The sequence below is a fragment of the Grampus griseus genome (genome assembly GCF_964374135.1).
Source record: "Grampus griseus genome assembly, chromosome: 2".
In the NCBI taxonomy this organism is placed as follows: Eukaryota; Metazoa; Chordata; class Mammalia; order Artiodactyla; family Delphinidae; genus Grampus; species Grampus griseus.
The window spans coordinates 120,458,358-120,477,828 of NC_139018.1; the positions used below are offsets into that span (position 1 = coordinate 120,458,358).

At 43.4% G+C, this 19,471-nt stretch overlaps 1 protein-coding gene across 2 annotated transcripts in view; it reads right to left on the reverse strand.

The window, feature by feature from the left end:
- The window catches only part of OTUD7A (OTU deubiquitinase 7A), a gene marked incomplete at both ends in the record, with an annotated part of 175,931 nt that overhangs the window by 68,668 nt on the left and 87,792 nt on the right, over positions 1-19,471 (reverse strand). For both annotated transcript variants that reach the window (XM_082649197.1, XM_082649198.1), the window contains one exon: positions 19,206-19,424. In XM_082649197.1, coding sequence (XP_082505323.1) covers positions 19,206-19,424 — 219 coding nt within the window. The remainder of the gene's footprint in view (positions 1-19,205; positions 19,425-19,471) is intronic.

The following is a 19,471-nucleotide window of genomic DNA, read 5'->3' on the forward strand; positions in this document are numbered from 1 at the left end:
GGTGCAAATTTTAACATAAAGAAAGCTAGGATAACTGTATTAATATCAAAGGTAAAAAGCATGACTAGAGTTAAATAGGCACTTCACAATGTTAAGCAACTCAATTCATAAATATGTAAATTTAGTTGCTCTATCTAATAACATATCTTCAGATTTAGATATGATTAAGTATCTATAAAAATAAAAGAAGATACAGACAAGTGTACAATCACAATGGGAGATTTTAACGCATCTCTCGCAGTGATTAAAAGAACAAGTATAAAAAATAGATATATAAATTTGAAAAACACAATTAATGACAAAATGGACATATGCAAAACATATGTTGGGACAATGCAGTCCCAACAGAAGACTATATTCTTTTCAAACACACATGGAAAATTAAAAAATGAACCATATTTTGGGCTATAAAGCAAAAGTATGTACACATATAGACCATGTGCGCTGACCACAGAGCAAATAAGCTAGAAGTCAATAATAACAGTAACTAGGAATATTTCAAAGATTTTCCATATATTTAGAAATTGAGAAACAGTTCCAATAATTCATGGGTCAAAGAATAAATCAAAGTGAAAATCAGAAAAATTTGGGGGGCTGTATAATAGTGAAAACATTACATTTCAAAACTTGTGGGATGTAGCTAGAATAATCAGAGAGAATTAATAACTTTCAATGCTTATAAGAGAAAAGAAGAGGGGCTAAGAATTAATGAATTAAGCATTCATCTCAGGAAGTTAGAAAAGAAACATTAAAAATGTAGAGAGAGGGCTTCCCTGGTGGCGCAGTGGTTGCGAGTCTGCCTGCCGATGCAGGGGACACGGGTTCGTGCCCCGGTCTGGGAAGATCCCACATGCCGCGGAGCGGCTAGGCCCGTGAGCCATGGCCGCTGAGCCTGCACGTCCGGAGCCTGTGCTCCGCAACGGGAGAGGCCACAACAGTGAGAGGCCTGCATACCGCAAAAAAAAAAAAAAAAAAAAAAAAAGTAGAGAAAGACCTTCAAGATGGTGGAGGAGTAAGAAGTGGAGATCACCTTCCTCCCCACAAATACATCAGAAATACATCTACATGTGGAACAATTCCTACAGAACACCTACTGAATGCTGGCAGAAGATCTCAGACTTCCCAAAAGGCAAGAAACTCCCCAGGTACCTGGGTAGGGCAAAAGAAAAAAGAAAAAAACAGAGACAAAAGAATAGGGACGGGACCTGCACCTCTGGGAGGGAGCTGTGAAGGAGGAAAAGTTTCCACTCACTAGGAAGCCCCTTCACTGGGGTAGACGGGGGGTGGCAGGGGGAAGCTTCGGAGCCACAGAGAAGAGCGCAGCAACAGGGGTGCAGAGGGAAAAGCGGAGAGATTCCCACACAGAGGATCGGTGCCGACCAGCACTCACCAACCTGAGAGGCTTCTCTGCTCACCCACCGGGGTGGATGGGGGTTGGGAGCTGAGGCTCAGGCTTTGGAGGTCAGATCCCAGGGAGAGGACTGGGGTTGGCTGCTTGAACACAGCCTGAAGGGGGCTAGTGTGCCACAGCTGGCCAGGAGGGAGTCTGGGAAAAAGTCTGGAACTGACTAAGAGGCAAGAGTCCATTGTTTCGGGGTGCGCGAGGAGAGGGAATTCAGAGCACTGCCTAAATAAGCTCCAGAGACAGGCATGAGCCGTGGCTATCAGCGTGGACATCAGGAGGGGCATGAGACACTAAAGCTGCTGCTGCAGCCACCAAGAAGCCTGTGTGCAAGCACAGGTCACTATCCACACCTCCCCTCCTGGGAGCCCACCACTGCCAGGGTCCCGTGATCCAGGGACAACTTCCCCAGGAGAACACACGGCACGCCTCAGGCTGGTGCAATGTCATGCTGGTCTCTGCCGCTGCAGGCTTGCCCCACATTCCGTACCCCTCCCTCCCCAACCCGGCCAGGTGAGCCAGAGCCCCCTAATCAGCTGCTACTTTAACCCTGTCCTTTCTGAGCAAAGAACAGACGCCCTCAGGCGACCTACATGCAGAGACAGGGCTATATCCAAAGTTGAATCCTGGGAGCTGTGTGAACAAAGAGGAGGATCCCACAGGAGCAGCAGATTAAACCTCCACAATCAACTTGATGTATGCAGCATCTGTGGAATACGTGAATAGACAATGAATCATCCCAAAATTGAGGTGGTGGACGTTGGGAGCAACTGTAGACTTTGGGTTTGCTTTCTGAAAATAATTTGTTTCTGGTTTTATGTTTATCTTAGTTTAGTACTTAGAGTTTATTATCATTGGTAGATTTGTTTATTGATTTGGTTGCTCTCTTCTTTTTTTAAATATATATATATATATATATATTTCCTTTTTCTGAGTGTGTATGTGTATGCTTCTTTCTGTGAGTCTGTCTATATAGCTTTGCTTTTACCATTTGTCCTAGGGTTCTGTCTGTCCGTGTTTTTGTTTTGTTTCTAGCATAGTTTTTAGCACTTGTTATCATTGGTGGATTTGTTCTTTGGTTTGGTTGCTCTCTTCTTTCTTTCTCTTTTTAATTACTTTTTAATTATTATATTTTTAATAATTTTTTAATTTTTTATTTTAATAACTTTCTTTTCTTTTCTTCTCCCTTTTCTCCTGAGCCATGTGGCTAACAGGGTCTTCGTGCTCCAGCCAGGTTTCAGGCCTATGCCTCTGAGGTGGGAGAGCCAAGTTCAGGACACTGGTCCAACAGAGACCCCCTGGCTCCACGTAATATCAAATGGCTAAAGCACTCCCAGAGATCTCCATCTCAACGCTAAGATGCAGCTCCACTCAACAATAAGCAAGCTAGAGTGCTAGACACACTATGTCAAACAACTATCAAGACAGGAACACAAACCCTCCCAATAGCAGAGAGGATGCCTAAAATCAAATAAGGTCACAGACACCCCAAAATACACCACCAGACGTGGTGCTGCCCACCAGAAAGACAAGATCCAGCCTCATCCACCAGAACACAGGCACCAGTCCCCTCCACAAGGAATCCTACACAACGCAGTGAACCGACCTTAGCCACTGGGTGGAGACACCAAAAACAATGGGAACTACGAACATGCAGCCTGTGAAAAGGAGACCTCAAACAAAGTAAGTTAAGCAAAATGAGAAGACAGAGAAACACACAGCAGATGAAGGAGAAAGGCAAAAACCCACCAGACCAAACAAATGAAGAGGAAATAGGCAGTCTACCTGAAAAAGAATTCAGAATAATGATAGTAAAGATGACCCAAAATCTTGGAAATAGAATAGAGAAAATACAAGAAACATTTGACAAGGACCTAGAAGAACTAAAGAGAAAACAAACAATGATGAACACCACAATAAATGAAATTAAAAATACTCTAGAAGGAATCAATAGCAGAAAAACTGAGGCAGAAGAACAGATAAGTGACCTGGAAGATAAAATAGTGGAAATAACTACCACAGAGCAGAAGAAAGAAAAAAGAATGAAAAGAATTGAGGACAGTCTCAGAGACCTCTGGGACAACATTAAACGCACCAACATTTGAATTATAGGGGTCCCAGAAGACAAACAGGAAAAGAAAGGGACTGAGAAAATATTTGAAGCGATTATAGTTGAAAACTTCCTTAATATGGGAAAGGAAACAGTCAATGAAGTCCAGGAAGTGCAGAGAGTCCCATACAGGATAAATCCAAGGAGAAACACGCCAAGACACATATTAATCAAACTATCAAAAATTAAATAAAAAGAAAACATATTAAAAGCAGCAAGGGAAAAACAACAAATACACACAAGGGAATCCCCATAAGGTTAACAGCTGATCTTTCAGCAGAAACTCCACAAGTCAGAAGGGAGTGGCAGGACATATTTAAAGTGATGAAAGGGAAAAACCTACAACCAAGATTACTCTACTGAGGAAGGATCTCATTCAGATTCGATGGAGAAATTAAAAGCTTTACAGACAAGCAAAAGCTAAGAGAATTCAGCACCACCACACCAGCTTTACAACAAATGCTAAAGGAACTTCTCTAGGCAGGAAATACAAGAGAAGGAAAAGACCTACAATAACAAACCCAAAACAATTAAGAAAATGGTAATAGGAACATACATATCGATAACGACCTTAAATGTAAATGGATTAAATCCTCCAACCAAAAGTCATAGTAGAGTGGCTGAATGGATGCAAAAACAAGACCTGTATATATGCTGTCTACAAGAGACCCATTTCAGACCTAGGGACATATACAGACAGAAAGTGAGGGGACGGAAAAAGATATTCCATTCAAATGGAAATCAAAAGAGAGCTGGAGTAGCAATTCTCATATCATGCAAAATCGACTTTAAAATAAAGACTATTACAAGAGACAAAGAATGACACTACATAATGATCAAGGGATCAATCCAAGAAGAAGACATAACAATTGTAACTATTTATGCACCCAGCACAGGAGCACCTCAATACATAAGGCAAATGCTAACAGCAATAAAAGGGGAAATCAACAGCAACACAATCATAGTAGGGGACTTTAACACCCCATTTTCACCAATGGACAGATCATCCAAAATGACAATAAATAAGGAAACACAAGCTTTCAATGATACATTAAACAAGATGGATTTAATTGATATTTATTGGACATTCCATACAAAAACAACAGAATACACTTTCTTCTCAACTGCTCATAGAACATTCTCCAGGACAGATCATATCTTGGGTCACAAAACAAGCCCCAGTAAATTTAAGAAAATTGAAATCATATCAAGTATCTTTTCCGACCACAATGCTATGAGACTAGATATCAACTACAGGAAAAAATCTGTAAAAAATACAAACACAGGGAGGCTAAACAATACACTATTAAATAACCAAGAGATCACTGAAGAAATCAAAGAGGAAATCAAAAAATACCTAGAAACAAATGACAATGAAAACATGATGACCCAAAACCTATGGGATGCAACAAAAGCAGTTCTAAGAGGGAAGTTTATAGCAATACAATTATACCTAAAGAAACAAGAAACATCTCAAATAAACAACTTAACCTTACACCTAAAGCTATTAGAGAAAGAAGAATAAAAAACCCCCTAAAGGTAGCAAAAGGAAAGAAATCATAAAGATCAGATCAGAAATAAATGAAAAAGAATTGAAGGAAACAATAGCAAAGATCAATAAAACTAAAAGCTGGTTCTTTGAAAAGATAAACAAAATTGATAAACCATTAGCCAGACTCATCAAGAGAAAAAGGGAGAAGGCTCAAATCAATACAACTAGAAAGGAAAAAGGAGAAGTTGCAACTGACACTGCAGAAATACAAAGGATCATGAGAGATTACTACAAGCAACTATATGCCAATAAAATGGACAACCTGGAAGAAATGGACAAATTCTTAGGAAAGCACAACCTTCTGAGACAGAACCAGAAAGAAATAGAAAATATAAACAGACCAATCACAAGCACTGAAATTGAGACTGTGATGAAAAATTTTCCAACAAACAAAAGCCCAGGACCAGATGGCTTCACAGGCAAATTCTATCAAACATTTAGAGAAGAGCTAACACCAAACCTTCTCAAAGTCTTCCAAAATATAGCAGGGGGAGGAACACTCCCAAACTCATTCTATGAGGCCACCATAACCCTGATACTGAAACCAGACAAAGGTGTCACAAAGAAAGAAAACTACAGGCCAATATCACTGATGAACATAGATGCAAAAATCCTCAACAAAATACTAGCAAACAGAATCCAACAGCACATTAAAAGAATCATACACCATGATCAAGTGGGGTTTAACCCAGGAATGCAAGGATTCTTCAATATATGCAAATCAGTCAATGTGATACACCATATTAACAAATTGAAGGAAAAAAACCATATGATTATCTCAACAGATGTAGAAAAAACTTTCGACAAAATTCAACACCCATTTATGATAAAAACCCTCCAGAAAGCAGGCATAGAGAGAACTTACCTCAACATAATAAAGGTCATATATGACAAACCCACAGCTAACATCGTTCTCAATGGTGAAAAACAGAAAACATTTCCTCTAAGATTAGGAACAAGACAAGGTTGCCCACTCTCAAAACTATTATTCAACAAAGTTTTGGAAGTTTTAGCCACAGCCATCAGAGAAGAAAAAGAAATAAAAGGAATCAAAAGCAGAAAAGAAGAAGTAAAGCTGTCACTGTTTGCAGATGACATGATACTATACATAGAGAATCCTAAGGATGCTACCAGAAAACTACTGGAGTTAATTGATGAATTTGGTAAAGTAGCAGGATACAAAATTAATGCACAGAAATCCCTTGCATTCCTATACACTAATGATGAAAACTCTGAAAGAGAAATTAAGGAAACACTCCCATTTAGCACTGCAACAAAATGAATAAAATACCTAGGAATAAACCTACCTAAGGAGAAAAAAGACCTATATGGAGAAAACTATAAGATACTTATGAAAGAAGTTAAAGATGATACAAACAGATAGAGAGATATACCATGTTTTTGGATTGGAAGAATCAACACTGTGAAAATGACTCTACTACCGAAAGCAATCTATAGATTCAATGCAATCCCTATAGAACTATCAATGGCATTTTTCACAGAAGTAGAACAAAAAATTTCACAGTTTGTATGGAACCATAAAAGACACCAAATAGCCAAAGCCATGTTGAGAAAGAAAAATGGAGCTGGAGGAATCAGGCTCCCTGACTTCAGACTATTCTACAAAGCTACTGTAATCAAGACAGTTTGGTACTGGCACAAAAACAGAAATATAGATCAATGGAACAGGATAGAAAACCCAGAGATAAATCCACACACATATAGTCACCTTATTTTTGATAAAGGAGGCAAGAATATACAATGGAGAAAAGACAGCCTCTTCAATAGGTGGTGCTGAGAAAACTGGACAGCTATAAGTAAAAGAATGAAATTAGAACACTCCCTAACACCATAGACAAAAATAAACTCAAAATGGATTAAAGACCTAAATGTAAGGCCAAACACTATAAAACTTTTAGAGGAAAATATAGGCAGAACCCTCTATGACATAAATCACAGTAAGATCTTTTTTGACCCACGTCCTTGAGAAATATAAATGCAAAGAAAAATAAACAAATGGGATCTAATGAAACTTAAAAGCTTTTGCACAGCAAAGGAAACTATAAACAAAAGAGAACTCTCAGAATGGGAGAAAATATTTGCAAACGAAGCAACTGACAAAGGATTAATCTCCAAAATTTACAAGCAGCTCATGCAGCTCAATATCAAAAAAACAAACAACCCAATCCAAAAATGGGCAGAAGACCTAAATAGACATTTCTTCAAAGAAGATATACAGATTGCCAAGAAATACATGAAGGATACGCAACATTACTAATCATTAGAGAAATGCAAATCAAACCTGCAATGAGTTATCACCTCACACCGGTCAGAATGGCCATCATCAAAAAATCTACAAACAATAAACGTTGGAATGGGTGTGGAGAAATGGGAACCCTCTTGCACTGTTGGTGCGAATGTAAATTGATACAGCCACTATGGAGAACAGTATGGAGGTTCCTTAAAAAAACTAAAAATAGAAGTACCATATGACCCAGCAATCCCAGTACTGGGCATATACCCTGAGAAAACCATAATTCAAAAAGAGTCATGTACCACAATGTTCACTGTAGCACTATTTACAATAGCCAGGAAATGGAAGCAACCTAAGTGTCTATCGACAGATGAATGGATAAAGAAGATGTGGCACATATACAGAATGGAATATTATTCAGTCATAAAAAGAAATGAAATTGAGTTATTTGTAGTGAGGTGGATGGACCTGGAGTCTGTCATACATAGTGAAGTAAGTGAGAAAGAGAAAAACAAATACCCTATGCTAACACATATATATGGAATCTAAAAAAAAAAAAAAGGTCAGAAGAACCTAAGGGCAAGACAGGAATAAAGATGCAGACCTACTAGAGAATGGTCTTGAGGATATGGGGAAGGGGAAGGGTAAGCTGGGACAAAGTGAGAGAGTGGCATGGACATATATACACTACCAAATATAAAACAGATAGCTAGTGGGAAACAGCCACATAGCAGAGGGAGATCAGCTCGGTGCTTTGTGACCACCTAGAGGGGTGGGATAGGGAGGGTGGGAAGGAGGGAGATGCAAGAGGAAAGATACATGGGGCCATACGTATATGTATAACTGATTCACTTTGTTATAAAGCAGAAACTAACACATCATTGTAAACCAATTATACTCTAATAAAGATGTTAAAAAAGGTTAACTTATACTAGAATAAAGTATTAGTTGTTTATCTGAAATGCAAAAGAAAAAATAAAACCTAATGAGAACATTACAGGAGATGAAAGATCAATATTTCTCATGAACATCGATGTCAAAATTCTAATCAAAACACTAGCAAATCATATTTAATGATATACAAAAGGCATGATATCATAACTAAATGAGGTTTACTCCAGGAATGTACAAGTGGGTAAACATTTGAAAATCAACAATATAATCCACCAGTGTACTGAAAAAAAGGAGGAAAATCATATGATCACTTCAATAGATGAAGAAAAAGCATTTGATAACTTTCAACATCATTTATGAATGATAAAAACATAGCAAACCAGGAATGGAAGGTGACTGCCTTAATCTGATATGTAGTATCTACAAAAATGCTACAGCTAACATCATATTTAATGGTGAAATAGTACAAATTTCACTCTGAGACTGGAAACTAGCCAAGGATATCTGGTATTAACTCTCCAATTCAAAAATTTCCTGGAGGGTCTACCTAATGCAACAAGACAAAAAGAACCACCCCCTACCAACTGGAAAGGAAAAAATAAAACTATCATTCTTTGCGGTTTATAGGTCAGGAACCTAGAAAGTCCAAAAGATTCTACAAATTACTAGAATTTATAAGTAAATTTAGAAAGTTTCCAGAATACAAGATCAATAAATAAGAAGAAATTGTATTTCTATATCTCAGCTGTTGCTGGCATTTGAAAGATGTGTTTTACAATTAAAAAATACATAAAATGCATAGAGATAATCTAATGAATAACATTCAAGTCCTTCACTTTGAAAACTAAAAAATATTTATGAGAGAATTAAGGAACATACCATGACCATGACTAGGAGATTTAACATTGCAGAGATATCAATTTTCTCTCAATTGATCTATAGATTAATTTATATGTAATTAACTTACATAGGTTCCATATTAAATATATAGTTATTCTACATAGAGTTCATATACATTAATTTATATAGAAATGCAAAGGCTGTGAATAGCAAAGACAAATCATAAGAAGAAAAACGAAGCTGGAGCACTTACACTGCATGGTAAGACTTAAACTGTGGTCATTTTGTTCCAAGGACAGAAACACCAGTGGAACAAAATAAAGTCTGAGTCAGACCACACATATACAATCACCTGCTTTATTGTCAAAGTTTACCTTGCAGCATAATAGAGAAAGAATTGTTTCAACAATGGTACCAGGGCAGGTGTGTAAACATATGGGAAAACGGACTTTCACCACATGTCACACAATATATAAAACTTATTTTTAGGTGGGTTGTAGATTTAAATGTGAAAGGCAGGAGTTTTTATGTTCAGAAACCTGGGGTAGGCAAAGATTTCTTAAACCAAAATAAAAGTTCTCAAAGTAAAGAAAAAAAGGTAAATTTTACTACTTTAGTATTAAGATCATCTGTTCATTAAAGTGTATCAGTCAGAGAGTAAAAGCGCAGCCCATAGAGTGGGTGGAGTCCGTGATACACATCTGATAAAGGACTCATATTCAGAATGTGTAAGGAATTCCCACAAATCAATCAAAAAGACAAAGGTAAAAATGGGCAAAATCCTGAAAAGGCACCCAACAAAAGAGGATATTCAAATGGCCAGTAACATGAAAAGGTACTCAACTTTATCAGCCATAAGAAAATAGAAATTAAAGCCACTATGGGACTACCACACTTCCAACACAGTGACTGAAATGGAAAGACAAAAAATGTGGGCTATCCAGAACCCTCAACAGTGGAAGAGTGAATTGGTACATCCACACTTCAGAAAACTATTTGAAAAACTGTTATAAAGCTGAATATATGTAAATCCTATAATCCAGCAATATTGTAATAGGGAAGAAACTTGTATTCTATTACAAATGAATCACTAAAGGGATGTTTCCTCTAAGCTTAAATTATACATAATGGCCCATCTCTGCGAACCCTGCCTCCCAGGTAATGAGCATTAAGCTAAAATACCTCTGTTTAGCTCACAGGAAACATCCTGACCAGTCCCACCTGTGAATAACTGCTGGAGGAAGAAATTAACACCTCCCCTCCGGAGACTGATGGGAACCAGGAAGTGTTTGACTTCACTCCCTCCCCTTTTAGTATAAAAGAAGCCTGAATTCTAACTCAGGCAAGATGATTTTTGGGACGCAAGTCCACCATCTTCTTGGTTAGCTGGCTTTCCAAATAAAGTTGTTATCCCTTGCAGCTGGCTTTCCAAATAAAGTTGTTATCCCTTGCCCCAACAATTCATCTTTCGATTTACTGGCCTATTGTGCTGAGAGCAGTACAAGCTTGGACTCCATAACAATACCACTCCTAGGTATGTATCTTCAGAAAGATATTCATGTGTTCATTGAAAACATGTACAAGAATTCCATAATGACCCTCTTTACAATAATCAAAAATTGGAAACAACCCAACTGTTACGGACTGAATGCATCCCCCCATATTCGTATGTTGAAGCCCTAACCCTGGTGTGGCTATATTTGGAGATGGGGCCTCTAAGGGAGTAATTAACGTTAAATGAGGTCAGAAGGGTGGGGCCCTGATCTGAACAGGATCAGTGTCCTTGTAAGAGGCACCAGAGAGCTCATTCTGCCTCCCTTTCTCCCCCGAGGGTCTTTCACAGGAAAGACCACATGAAGACAAGAAGGTGTTTGTATACAAGCTGGGAGGAAAGCCCTCACCAGAAACAGGATCAGTTGGCACCTTGACCTGGGACTTCCAGCCTCCAGGACTGATAGAAAATATATTTCTGTTGTTTAAGCCACCCAGTCTGTGGTGTTTTATTATGGCAGCCCAGACTGACCGTGACACCAAATGTCCATCATAATATGATGGATAAATAATTTGTAGTATGTGCACATAGGCACATCTTGTTCTATTGCACTTGGCTTTAGTGAGCTTTTTACAAACTGAAGGTTTGTGGCAACCTGCATCAAGCAAGTCTGTCAGCATCATATTCCAGCAGCATTTTCTCTAACTGTGTCTCTGGGTCACATTTTGGTAATTCTCACAATATATCAAACTTTTTCATTATTATTATATTATTACAGTGATCAGTGATCTTTGATGTTACTACTATGACTCACGAAGACTCAGATGATGGTTAGCATTTCTTTAGCAATAAAGTATTTTTTAATTAAGGTATGTACATTGGTTTATTAAATGTGCTGTTGCACGATATAGTATAAACATAACTGTTATACACACTGGAAAACCAAAAAATTTGTGAGACTTTCTTTGTTGCATTATTTGCTTTACTGTGGTGGTCTGGAACCAGACCCAAAAAATCAGAGGTCTGCCTGTACATTGCAACATTAATTATGAGAAAAAATAAACTATAATTACACTTAACAACATGGATTCACCTCTCATACCCCTCAGGGACCAGGAGCGCCCCTGCTCCCCCTGTCACTTCTGAGCCATCTCTCCTCCCTCCAGACTTGCACCCTCCCTCTAGGGACCCACACCAGCGACATGCTGGGCATACTTAGCAGCATCAACTTTCTGTCACTGCCCCTCAGTCCTGGAGATGTGGGACCTTGGTGCAGGGACTGCCGGCCACCTCATCCCCAGTCACTTCCAGGGATTTGAACGAGTACTTCTTTTCAGTGGTGTCCCCAAGCACGCTTAATCCTTGCCCCCAGGTTGCTGTATGTCTGTACTGCATCATGTACTCCACGGGCTCTCTGCAGGTGTGTCTACCTCTGGCAGAACTGCATCTCTGTGCCGGGCTTGGGCTCAGGGTGGCTGATACACACTGGGAGATGGGGTCTGGGGCCCCCAGGCCTCCCGTGTGCTGGTGGGAGGACAGAGAGAAAGTGTGACCTGAGCTTGAGGGAGACAGCGCCATTACACGAGGCCAGGCATGGGGCTGTCCTGCCCAGAGGGAAGGGAACGCACTCCCTTAACTCACAGAAGCCGCTTTATCTGATCTCACTCTCATCCTCTAGACCATAGATTTCTTCTTTTCCTTCCCGTTCACCTCATGATCTGAGATACTAATGTAACTAGCGCTGTCTCCCCACAATGATTCAAGGCTCTCCCTGGGGCTTCTGAGAAATCAGGGAAAGCACGTACATTTTGGGGTGGAAATGCCACCTGAAAAGGTGCCCCTTTGATACAATTCAGTGTTCTTGCCCAAATTCTCCTTCTAAGGCCCCTCCTCTTCACCACCACGCTCACCTTCTAGAAAATATATCCCAGGGTTGATCACCAATGTGTTCCCAGGTCAGGGAGAGGATGCCTTGGAAATTAGCATGTGTGTCAGATGACGCTTCATTATCTTCAAAAACTTAAGCACTAATTAACTGCTCATATATGTCAAATAGGGCACCCCATGAAGCCAGGCTTAACCAGACAGAATCTGCTCCCATAAGACCCTGCTCCTCCAGGGGGGCTGTTTCCCCACCGTGCCCAGGACTCTGGACACAGGAGGGGAAGTACGGTGGTGTGAATTCACCAGCACCGCATGTTTCATCTCGAAGTAATCTTGCACACTAGAAGTCATCCTTCATCTAGAAGGAATCTCCTACACCTAGAATTAACCTTTTGTGATCTGAGAATTAATGCCATCTTCAACAAGGCATCTTCCCTAGACATGCTACCTTTCATTCACATTTCTTATGGGAAATTTATCATTTTCTAAATATCAATTCAGCCCACATATTCAGTCACACTTTTCACATAACTGAATCACAACAAGACTTAGTTATGTGGCTAGGGGATGGAAGGCAAGATTTTAGTGGTTTGATTTAAGTTTGGTCCTGGAAGTTAAGACTCTTACCCAGTTGAGAGCATTCCTGGGGCTGTTAGTCAGCTGTGGCTACTATGGAAGATCACCCAGCTATGGTAAATGCCAGCACCTTCCAGCCTCTGGAGAACCAAAAATGGCCCAGTGCTATTCTAACATCTCCAGCTGGATCCAGAACGGGATGCCCAAGATAAAGGATTTTTTGCAGGAGCAGTGGGATTGAGAATATGGTTCAAAGTTCCTACTCCAAGCTTGGACAGGGTGGTAGTTCACATCTCCCCACACAATGACTTCATTTAAGAACAGAAAAAAAAAAAACATGGGAATGAATACTGTGAATGTTAAAAAACAAGAAAGAAATCTTGAGCTCCTGCAGAGACGAAAATCAGATGAACATCACTAAGGGAAGGCTGTAGTATTACGTAGTGGTGAGGGGCCATTAATCACTTATTCTGCCTTTTCCAAGTAACATGATAACAGGACCACTTAATTTGGGTGGTTACTGCATAGTTTAAAATAAGATGTCATATGTATCACAATGTTCATTGCAGCACTATTTACAATAGCCATGACATGGAAGCAACCTAAGTGTCCATTGACAGATGAATGGATAAAGAAGATGTGGTACATATATACAATGGAATATTACTCAGCCATAAAAAGAAATGAAATTGAGTTATTTGTAGTAAGGTGGATGGACCTAGAGTCTGTCATACAGAGTGAAGGAAGTCAGAAAGAGAAAAACAAATACCGTATGCTAACACATACATATGGAATCTAAAAAAAGAAAGAAAAAGGTTCTGAAGAACCTAGGGGCAGGACAGGAATAAAGACACAGACATAGAGAATGGACTTGAGGACACGGGGAGGGGGAAGGGTAAGCTGGGACAAAGTGAGAGAGTGGCATGGACATATATACACTACCAAATGTAAAATAGATAGCTAGTGAGAAGCAGCCGCATAGCACAGGGAGATCAGCTTGGTGCTTTGTGTCCACCTAGAGGGGTGGGATAAGGAGGGTGGGAGGGAGACACAAGAGGGAGGGGATATGGGAATATATGTAAACGTACAGCTGATTCACTTTGCTGTACAGCAGAAACTAATGCACCATTGTAAAGCAATTATACTCTAATGAAGATGCTAAAAAAGAAAAGATGTCATTTTGCCTGTCACCCATGAAGACACTTAGATGAAAGAAAACAATGGGACAATTCTCTAGCAGAAAGACGAGCACATTTTTGCCCTAAATATGACCCTGTGATTCCCTTTAATATCCCTGCCCTTCTGCAGCCACCCCACACACCCAGGGCCACTGACCTCCCTTCTCTGGGCATCACTGTGCTGTGCACGTGCTTCTGAGATTTCCTCCAATGGGACTATGATGATTTGCTCCTGGTCTGTCTCCCTTATGTTTCTGCCCATGCTCCAGACTCCCTCATCCACCTGGTACCCAACAGTGCACAGGGCTGTGTCAGGGGTGCTGTGGGAGGCCCCTACGATGGGCATATCCCTCCTGCAGATTTCATCCCACACTAACTCCCATATTTGCATCCTTAGCCCAGACTGTTCCTGAGCTCCACACCCACATTTTCAACTGGACAGCAATTTTCCAAGTCTCACCAGGATCTCAGACTTTGCTTCTCCATCCCCCCCCCTCCAAGGGTCTGCATCTCTGCACAGCACCACCATCTACCCATGTGCTAAAGGCAACATTTTCAGGGTCACGCTCGACTCCTCTCTTTCTGCCATTGCCCCATCCAATCCATCAGCGAGACACGCAGGTCTTTCCTCAAAACAGATCCTGCCTTCACATCTAGCTGCTTCTTATCACCTCCACTGCTGCCCCCATGGCGCTGGGCTAACGCAGCAGCTGCCCGCCTCGCTGTTTCTGCTCCTTTTTCCTCTGCAGAGTCCACTCTCAACACGGCAGCCAGGACGTGTCGGTGTGAATCCAAACATGTCACCACCCCTTCTCAAAGCCCTTCTGGGGCTGCACAGCCTCCTTACTGTGAACCCCAAGGCTCAGGAGTGTTCCCTGGCCCCTGCTACCATTCTCTCACCTTCCTTTCCAACCCCTCCAGCCCTCACTCCATCCGCTCCCGTGTCCCGCCTTACTTAAATGTGCCAAGGCTTTGACGGTGTCCATGGCTCATTCCTCCCTGCCCTCAAGAGCCCTGCCTCGTGCTCCCTCCCTCCACTTCAGAGCCCCTACCTCGTGGCCTCACGCCATATTGAGGGCCTACCTTATCACCTTTCTTCCCCACTAGAACTTCACCTCCATGAGGGCAGCAATTTCACCTGCGTTGTTCGCAGCGATGGGACACCCAGCACCTGGATGGGGTGTCTGTGGGAGCGCAGGTCAAGCTTGCCTTTGAATCTGTCTTGGCAGCTGTCCTGCCTACGACTTTAAGATGGAAGGAAGTGAGGCTCCAGGGGGCCTCTCAGCTGATTTGGGATAAGGCGGGGCTGGGCTGACTCACGTGAAAACCTGCACATCTTAGGGCTTCTCTGCCAGATTTGCTCCAATCCAACTCTACTCCCGTGGAGACAGACTCAACACCACAACTCAGAGGTGTCCCCACACTTTCTGACGTCTAGACCTCAGTGTCCCGTGTGTGCAGTAACTGCTGTATGCAGACATCCCTCTGCCTTTGGATCCACGAACTCACTGGAGCATGACACCATCTCATCCTCACTGTGGGGGTGTCCCAAAGGGCTGCCAGATGCTACTTTCCAAACTGAGAGACCCATGATCTCTGCATCTTCTTACGTGTGAATGCAGCAGGATAACCCGGTTGAGAAACAAATGCTTTCTTGCATTCTCATCTTCCTTCCTCTCTCAGGAGGTCAGCGGTTTTATGTCCTGAAAATGTGGCCCTCCTGTTGTCCCCGACTGTCATGGGGTGGGAGTATGTCATGCCCTCCGGGGTTTTAAGGCCCGAGGAGAATGGCACTCCCTCTCCTGTGGGTTCTGTGGGAGGTGAAGCTTCACTGCTCGATACACAGACTCCTCAAACAGGTGGGGCTGCCCACGTGCCTTGGGGAGCTGGAGGACCATTCTGGATACCCACTCTACGCTGGGCTCTGAGGGAGTGGAGCTGGGTCCCTGGGAGGGACAGCTGGACCATAGGCAACACAGGCCATCTTCTTGGCCCATTTTCTTTCTTTTTTAAAAATTTGTTTATTTTATTTTGTTTTTGGCTGTGTTGGGTCTTTGTTGCTGCATGTGTACTTTCTCTAGTTGTGGTGAGTGGGGGCTACTCTCCGTTGCTGTGCGCGGGCTTCTCTTTGTGGTGGCTTCTCTTGTTGAGGAGCACAGGCTCTAGGCGCGTGGGCTTCAGTAGTTGCAGCATGTGGGCTCAGTAGCTGTGGCATGCGGGCTCTAGAGTGCAGGCTCAGTAGTTGTGGTGCACGGGCTTAGTTGCTCCACAACATGTGGGATATTCCCGGACCAGGGCTCGAACCCGTGTCCCCTGCACTGGCAGGCGGATTCTTAACCACTGTGCCACCAGGGAAGTCCTTGGCCCATTTTCTGGACCACATGAGCCCTGGGTTCCCGTCCAGCCCCCGGGGAGGGGGACGTCCCCCACCCTGAGGCCCTAGGACAGAGTTTACATTTCCTTCCAAACACAACTTGAATTATGTCTTGAACAAGTAGATATTTTTCTCTAAAATTTTTTTGACATCTGTATTTCCATCTCCCATGAACACAGTAAATAATATTGATTATCAATGGTTGATTCACAGCGATCCGAGCACTAATTACTGGACGGAGGAATGGACACGCTACACCTGGCCACAGCGAGCAGCTTTTTCCCTACTGTTCCTCGGTGGAGTTCTGTCTGCCCCACGGAGAGTGACAGCAGGGCCCAAGGGGCGCAGCCTGGGCCACCTCCCAGCGCCTGGCCTCCTCACCCAGCTGGGGTGGGGGGCTGAGAGGGACTCGCCGGCCTCAGCCAGTATCTCCACCAGGATCCGGCACGGAAAGAGCCTGAAGGATGATCGGGTCTCCTGCTTAAAGCGTTCAGAGAAGTTGATGGACAGTGGTGGTGGCGGGGGGAGAGGAATGAACGTGTATTCTGCCCTCTGTGATTTTCCAGTCCTCACCTTCCTGCCCTCGTTGAACCCTGACGTTCAGACCCTCCCTGCCCAGGATCACATTCCTGAAGGCCGGGGCACCAGTTGGCCTCCCCAAGGCCTCTTGCGGCACTGACGGGGTGCTGTCCGCAGCCCCGGGTGGGCCACCCTGCTGTCCCTTCTCTCCATCCTCTTGGCACGTGACGGAAATAAGGTACTGTGGGTGAATGTAGCATCTTAACTCCTTAAGTTTGGGTTTGTAAAAGGTGTTTTCCAAAATTGGATAGTTAGGGTAAAATAGCACCCTTTGAAAATGCTGGTCTGGAAGGTCAAATGTAAGTGATAAAAACTAATATGTGATTTATGGAAAAAAACACACAAGAGACCTTCCAAAGGAGCAAGGGCTCCTGCTGAGCATGACAAAGCTGGAGGAAAAGGCTGGCACGGTGGACTCCATGCCCTTTACCAGGACTCGAGCTTTATTTTTTATTTTTTTAATATTTATTTATTTATTTGGCTGCATCAGGTCTTAGTTGAGGCATGCAGGATCTTTTGTTGTGGCGTCTGGGCTTCTCTCTAGCTGTGGTGCGTGGGCTCCACAGCGTGTGGGCTCTGTAGTTGTGGTGCGTGGGCTTAGTTGCCCCGTGGCATGTGGGATCTTAGTTCCCCCACCAGGGATGGAACCCGCGCCCCGTTCATTGGAAGGCGTATTCTTAACCACTGGACCACCAGGGAAGTCCCAGGACGCAGCTTAAATGAGGCAGCAATTATTGCTACTGGCAACGCTTGGGGCTGAACTTTGTCAAGGGCTCGGCTGCCGTACCCTTCAAGAGAAATTAGCTCATGAAATTTTTTCTTTCTTAACCTATACCAATTTTCCCTTCTCTATGAATAGTGACTCTTTGGTTTAAAATATCTCATCTGATTTACTCTCAAAGAGTCATCTTTAAAATAACCAGCCTCCAGAAGGAGGGCTTTAAGATTGCAGGTAATCTAGAGAGGCTGTTTTATGTGTGTCGATCAGTAAAAGACCTGGAGGTAAGACAGAGCCAGGTGTGGGTGTCGGTCTCTGGGTGGCTTCTGGCAGCTGTGCAGCAGCCGAGAAAATGATTTTTCCGTGGTCACAACATCAGATCCAACACAGTTATCAGGATTGCAGATCCTGTTGTCAAAGCAAACACGCCACGGGTGAGGCCCCCGAGCCCTGCGCTGAGACCTGACCGCCAGGTTGCCTAGCACAAGTAAGGCCCCACTAACCACCATCCCCTCTTTACCGGTGTGGATTTTGTGCCCCCATGGGAGATGCACAGGGGCCTGAGAGGAAGGGCGTAGAATCCTCTACATGCATGTCTGAGAACCCCCTGAACGTGTGACTGTGCAAAGATTTACAATGCAAATGATTATGAGCGAGAAAGGGGCCGCGCTTCTCAGGAAGAACCAACATCTGTTGCAGAATTTGTTTGGAACTAGTTATTTTATCCTTAGGCACTCCAAAGAAGACAAGTTTTGGTTTGCTCCCTGAATCTCATCCTCATCAGGATGTCAGAGAAACATTAAGGAGAGGGAAGAAACCAAAGTCAAATTTTATGTTTCCTTAACCTGGAGGCTGGGGTGCCGGTGAGGGTGGGAGAGAAGCAGCTCGGTAGGGCACGTGCCATCTAACAGCTCAGCCTCACCAGGCCGGCATCCGTCTTCTCCACGTCTTTGCAGACTGGAGCACTGAGGCTCAAACAGGTCACCTAACTTGCCTGTGTCCACAGGAATTGACAGGGTCTCTTATTTCTCTCCAAGCACAGGGTCTTTCTTATCTTTTGTTCCACACTCAACTGGGGGCCAGGGATTGGATGGGAAAGGAGAGAAGTAAGGCAAAGCAGCCTACGGTTCTCTTTGTAGGGGTGCTGACCTGGCCAGGCTGTATTAGCGACAAAGGGAACACTCAGGAGATCTGGGCACCACGTGGTCCTTGCTCCACATCCACCGGCTCCAGGCTAGGGCCGGGCAGGGCCCGCAGGCACCGAAGCCTGACAGCGTGTGGAGCTGGATCGCGCATCCCTCTCGCCCCTGCCCCTCCTCCCGACCAGGCGGACCTGCCTGGGGGGTACTTACCCGCCTGCTCCAGAGCCACCATTGTCGCCTGCTCGATCAAGTCTCGCTCCACGAAGCTCCGGAAGTCCTCGCTGTACACGCTCAGGTCCGGCAGCTGGAACGTGTAGATGGGCATCTCCAGTGGAAACTGCTCGCTGCTGCACTCGCTCGCCACGTGGGACCGCGCCAGGGACACGATGGCTGAGCTGGCGTGGGAGATCCCGCGCGAGAGTCGCTTCTCTGTGGGGGTGGGGGGAGGGAGACAAGGGGGGTTGAGAGATGCGGGC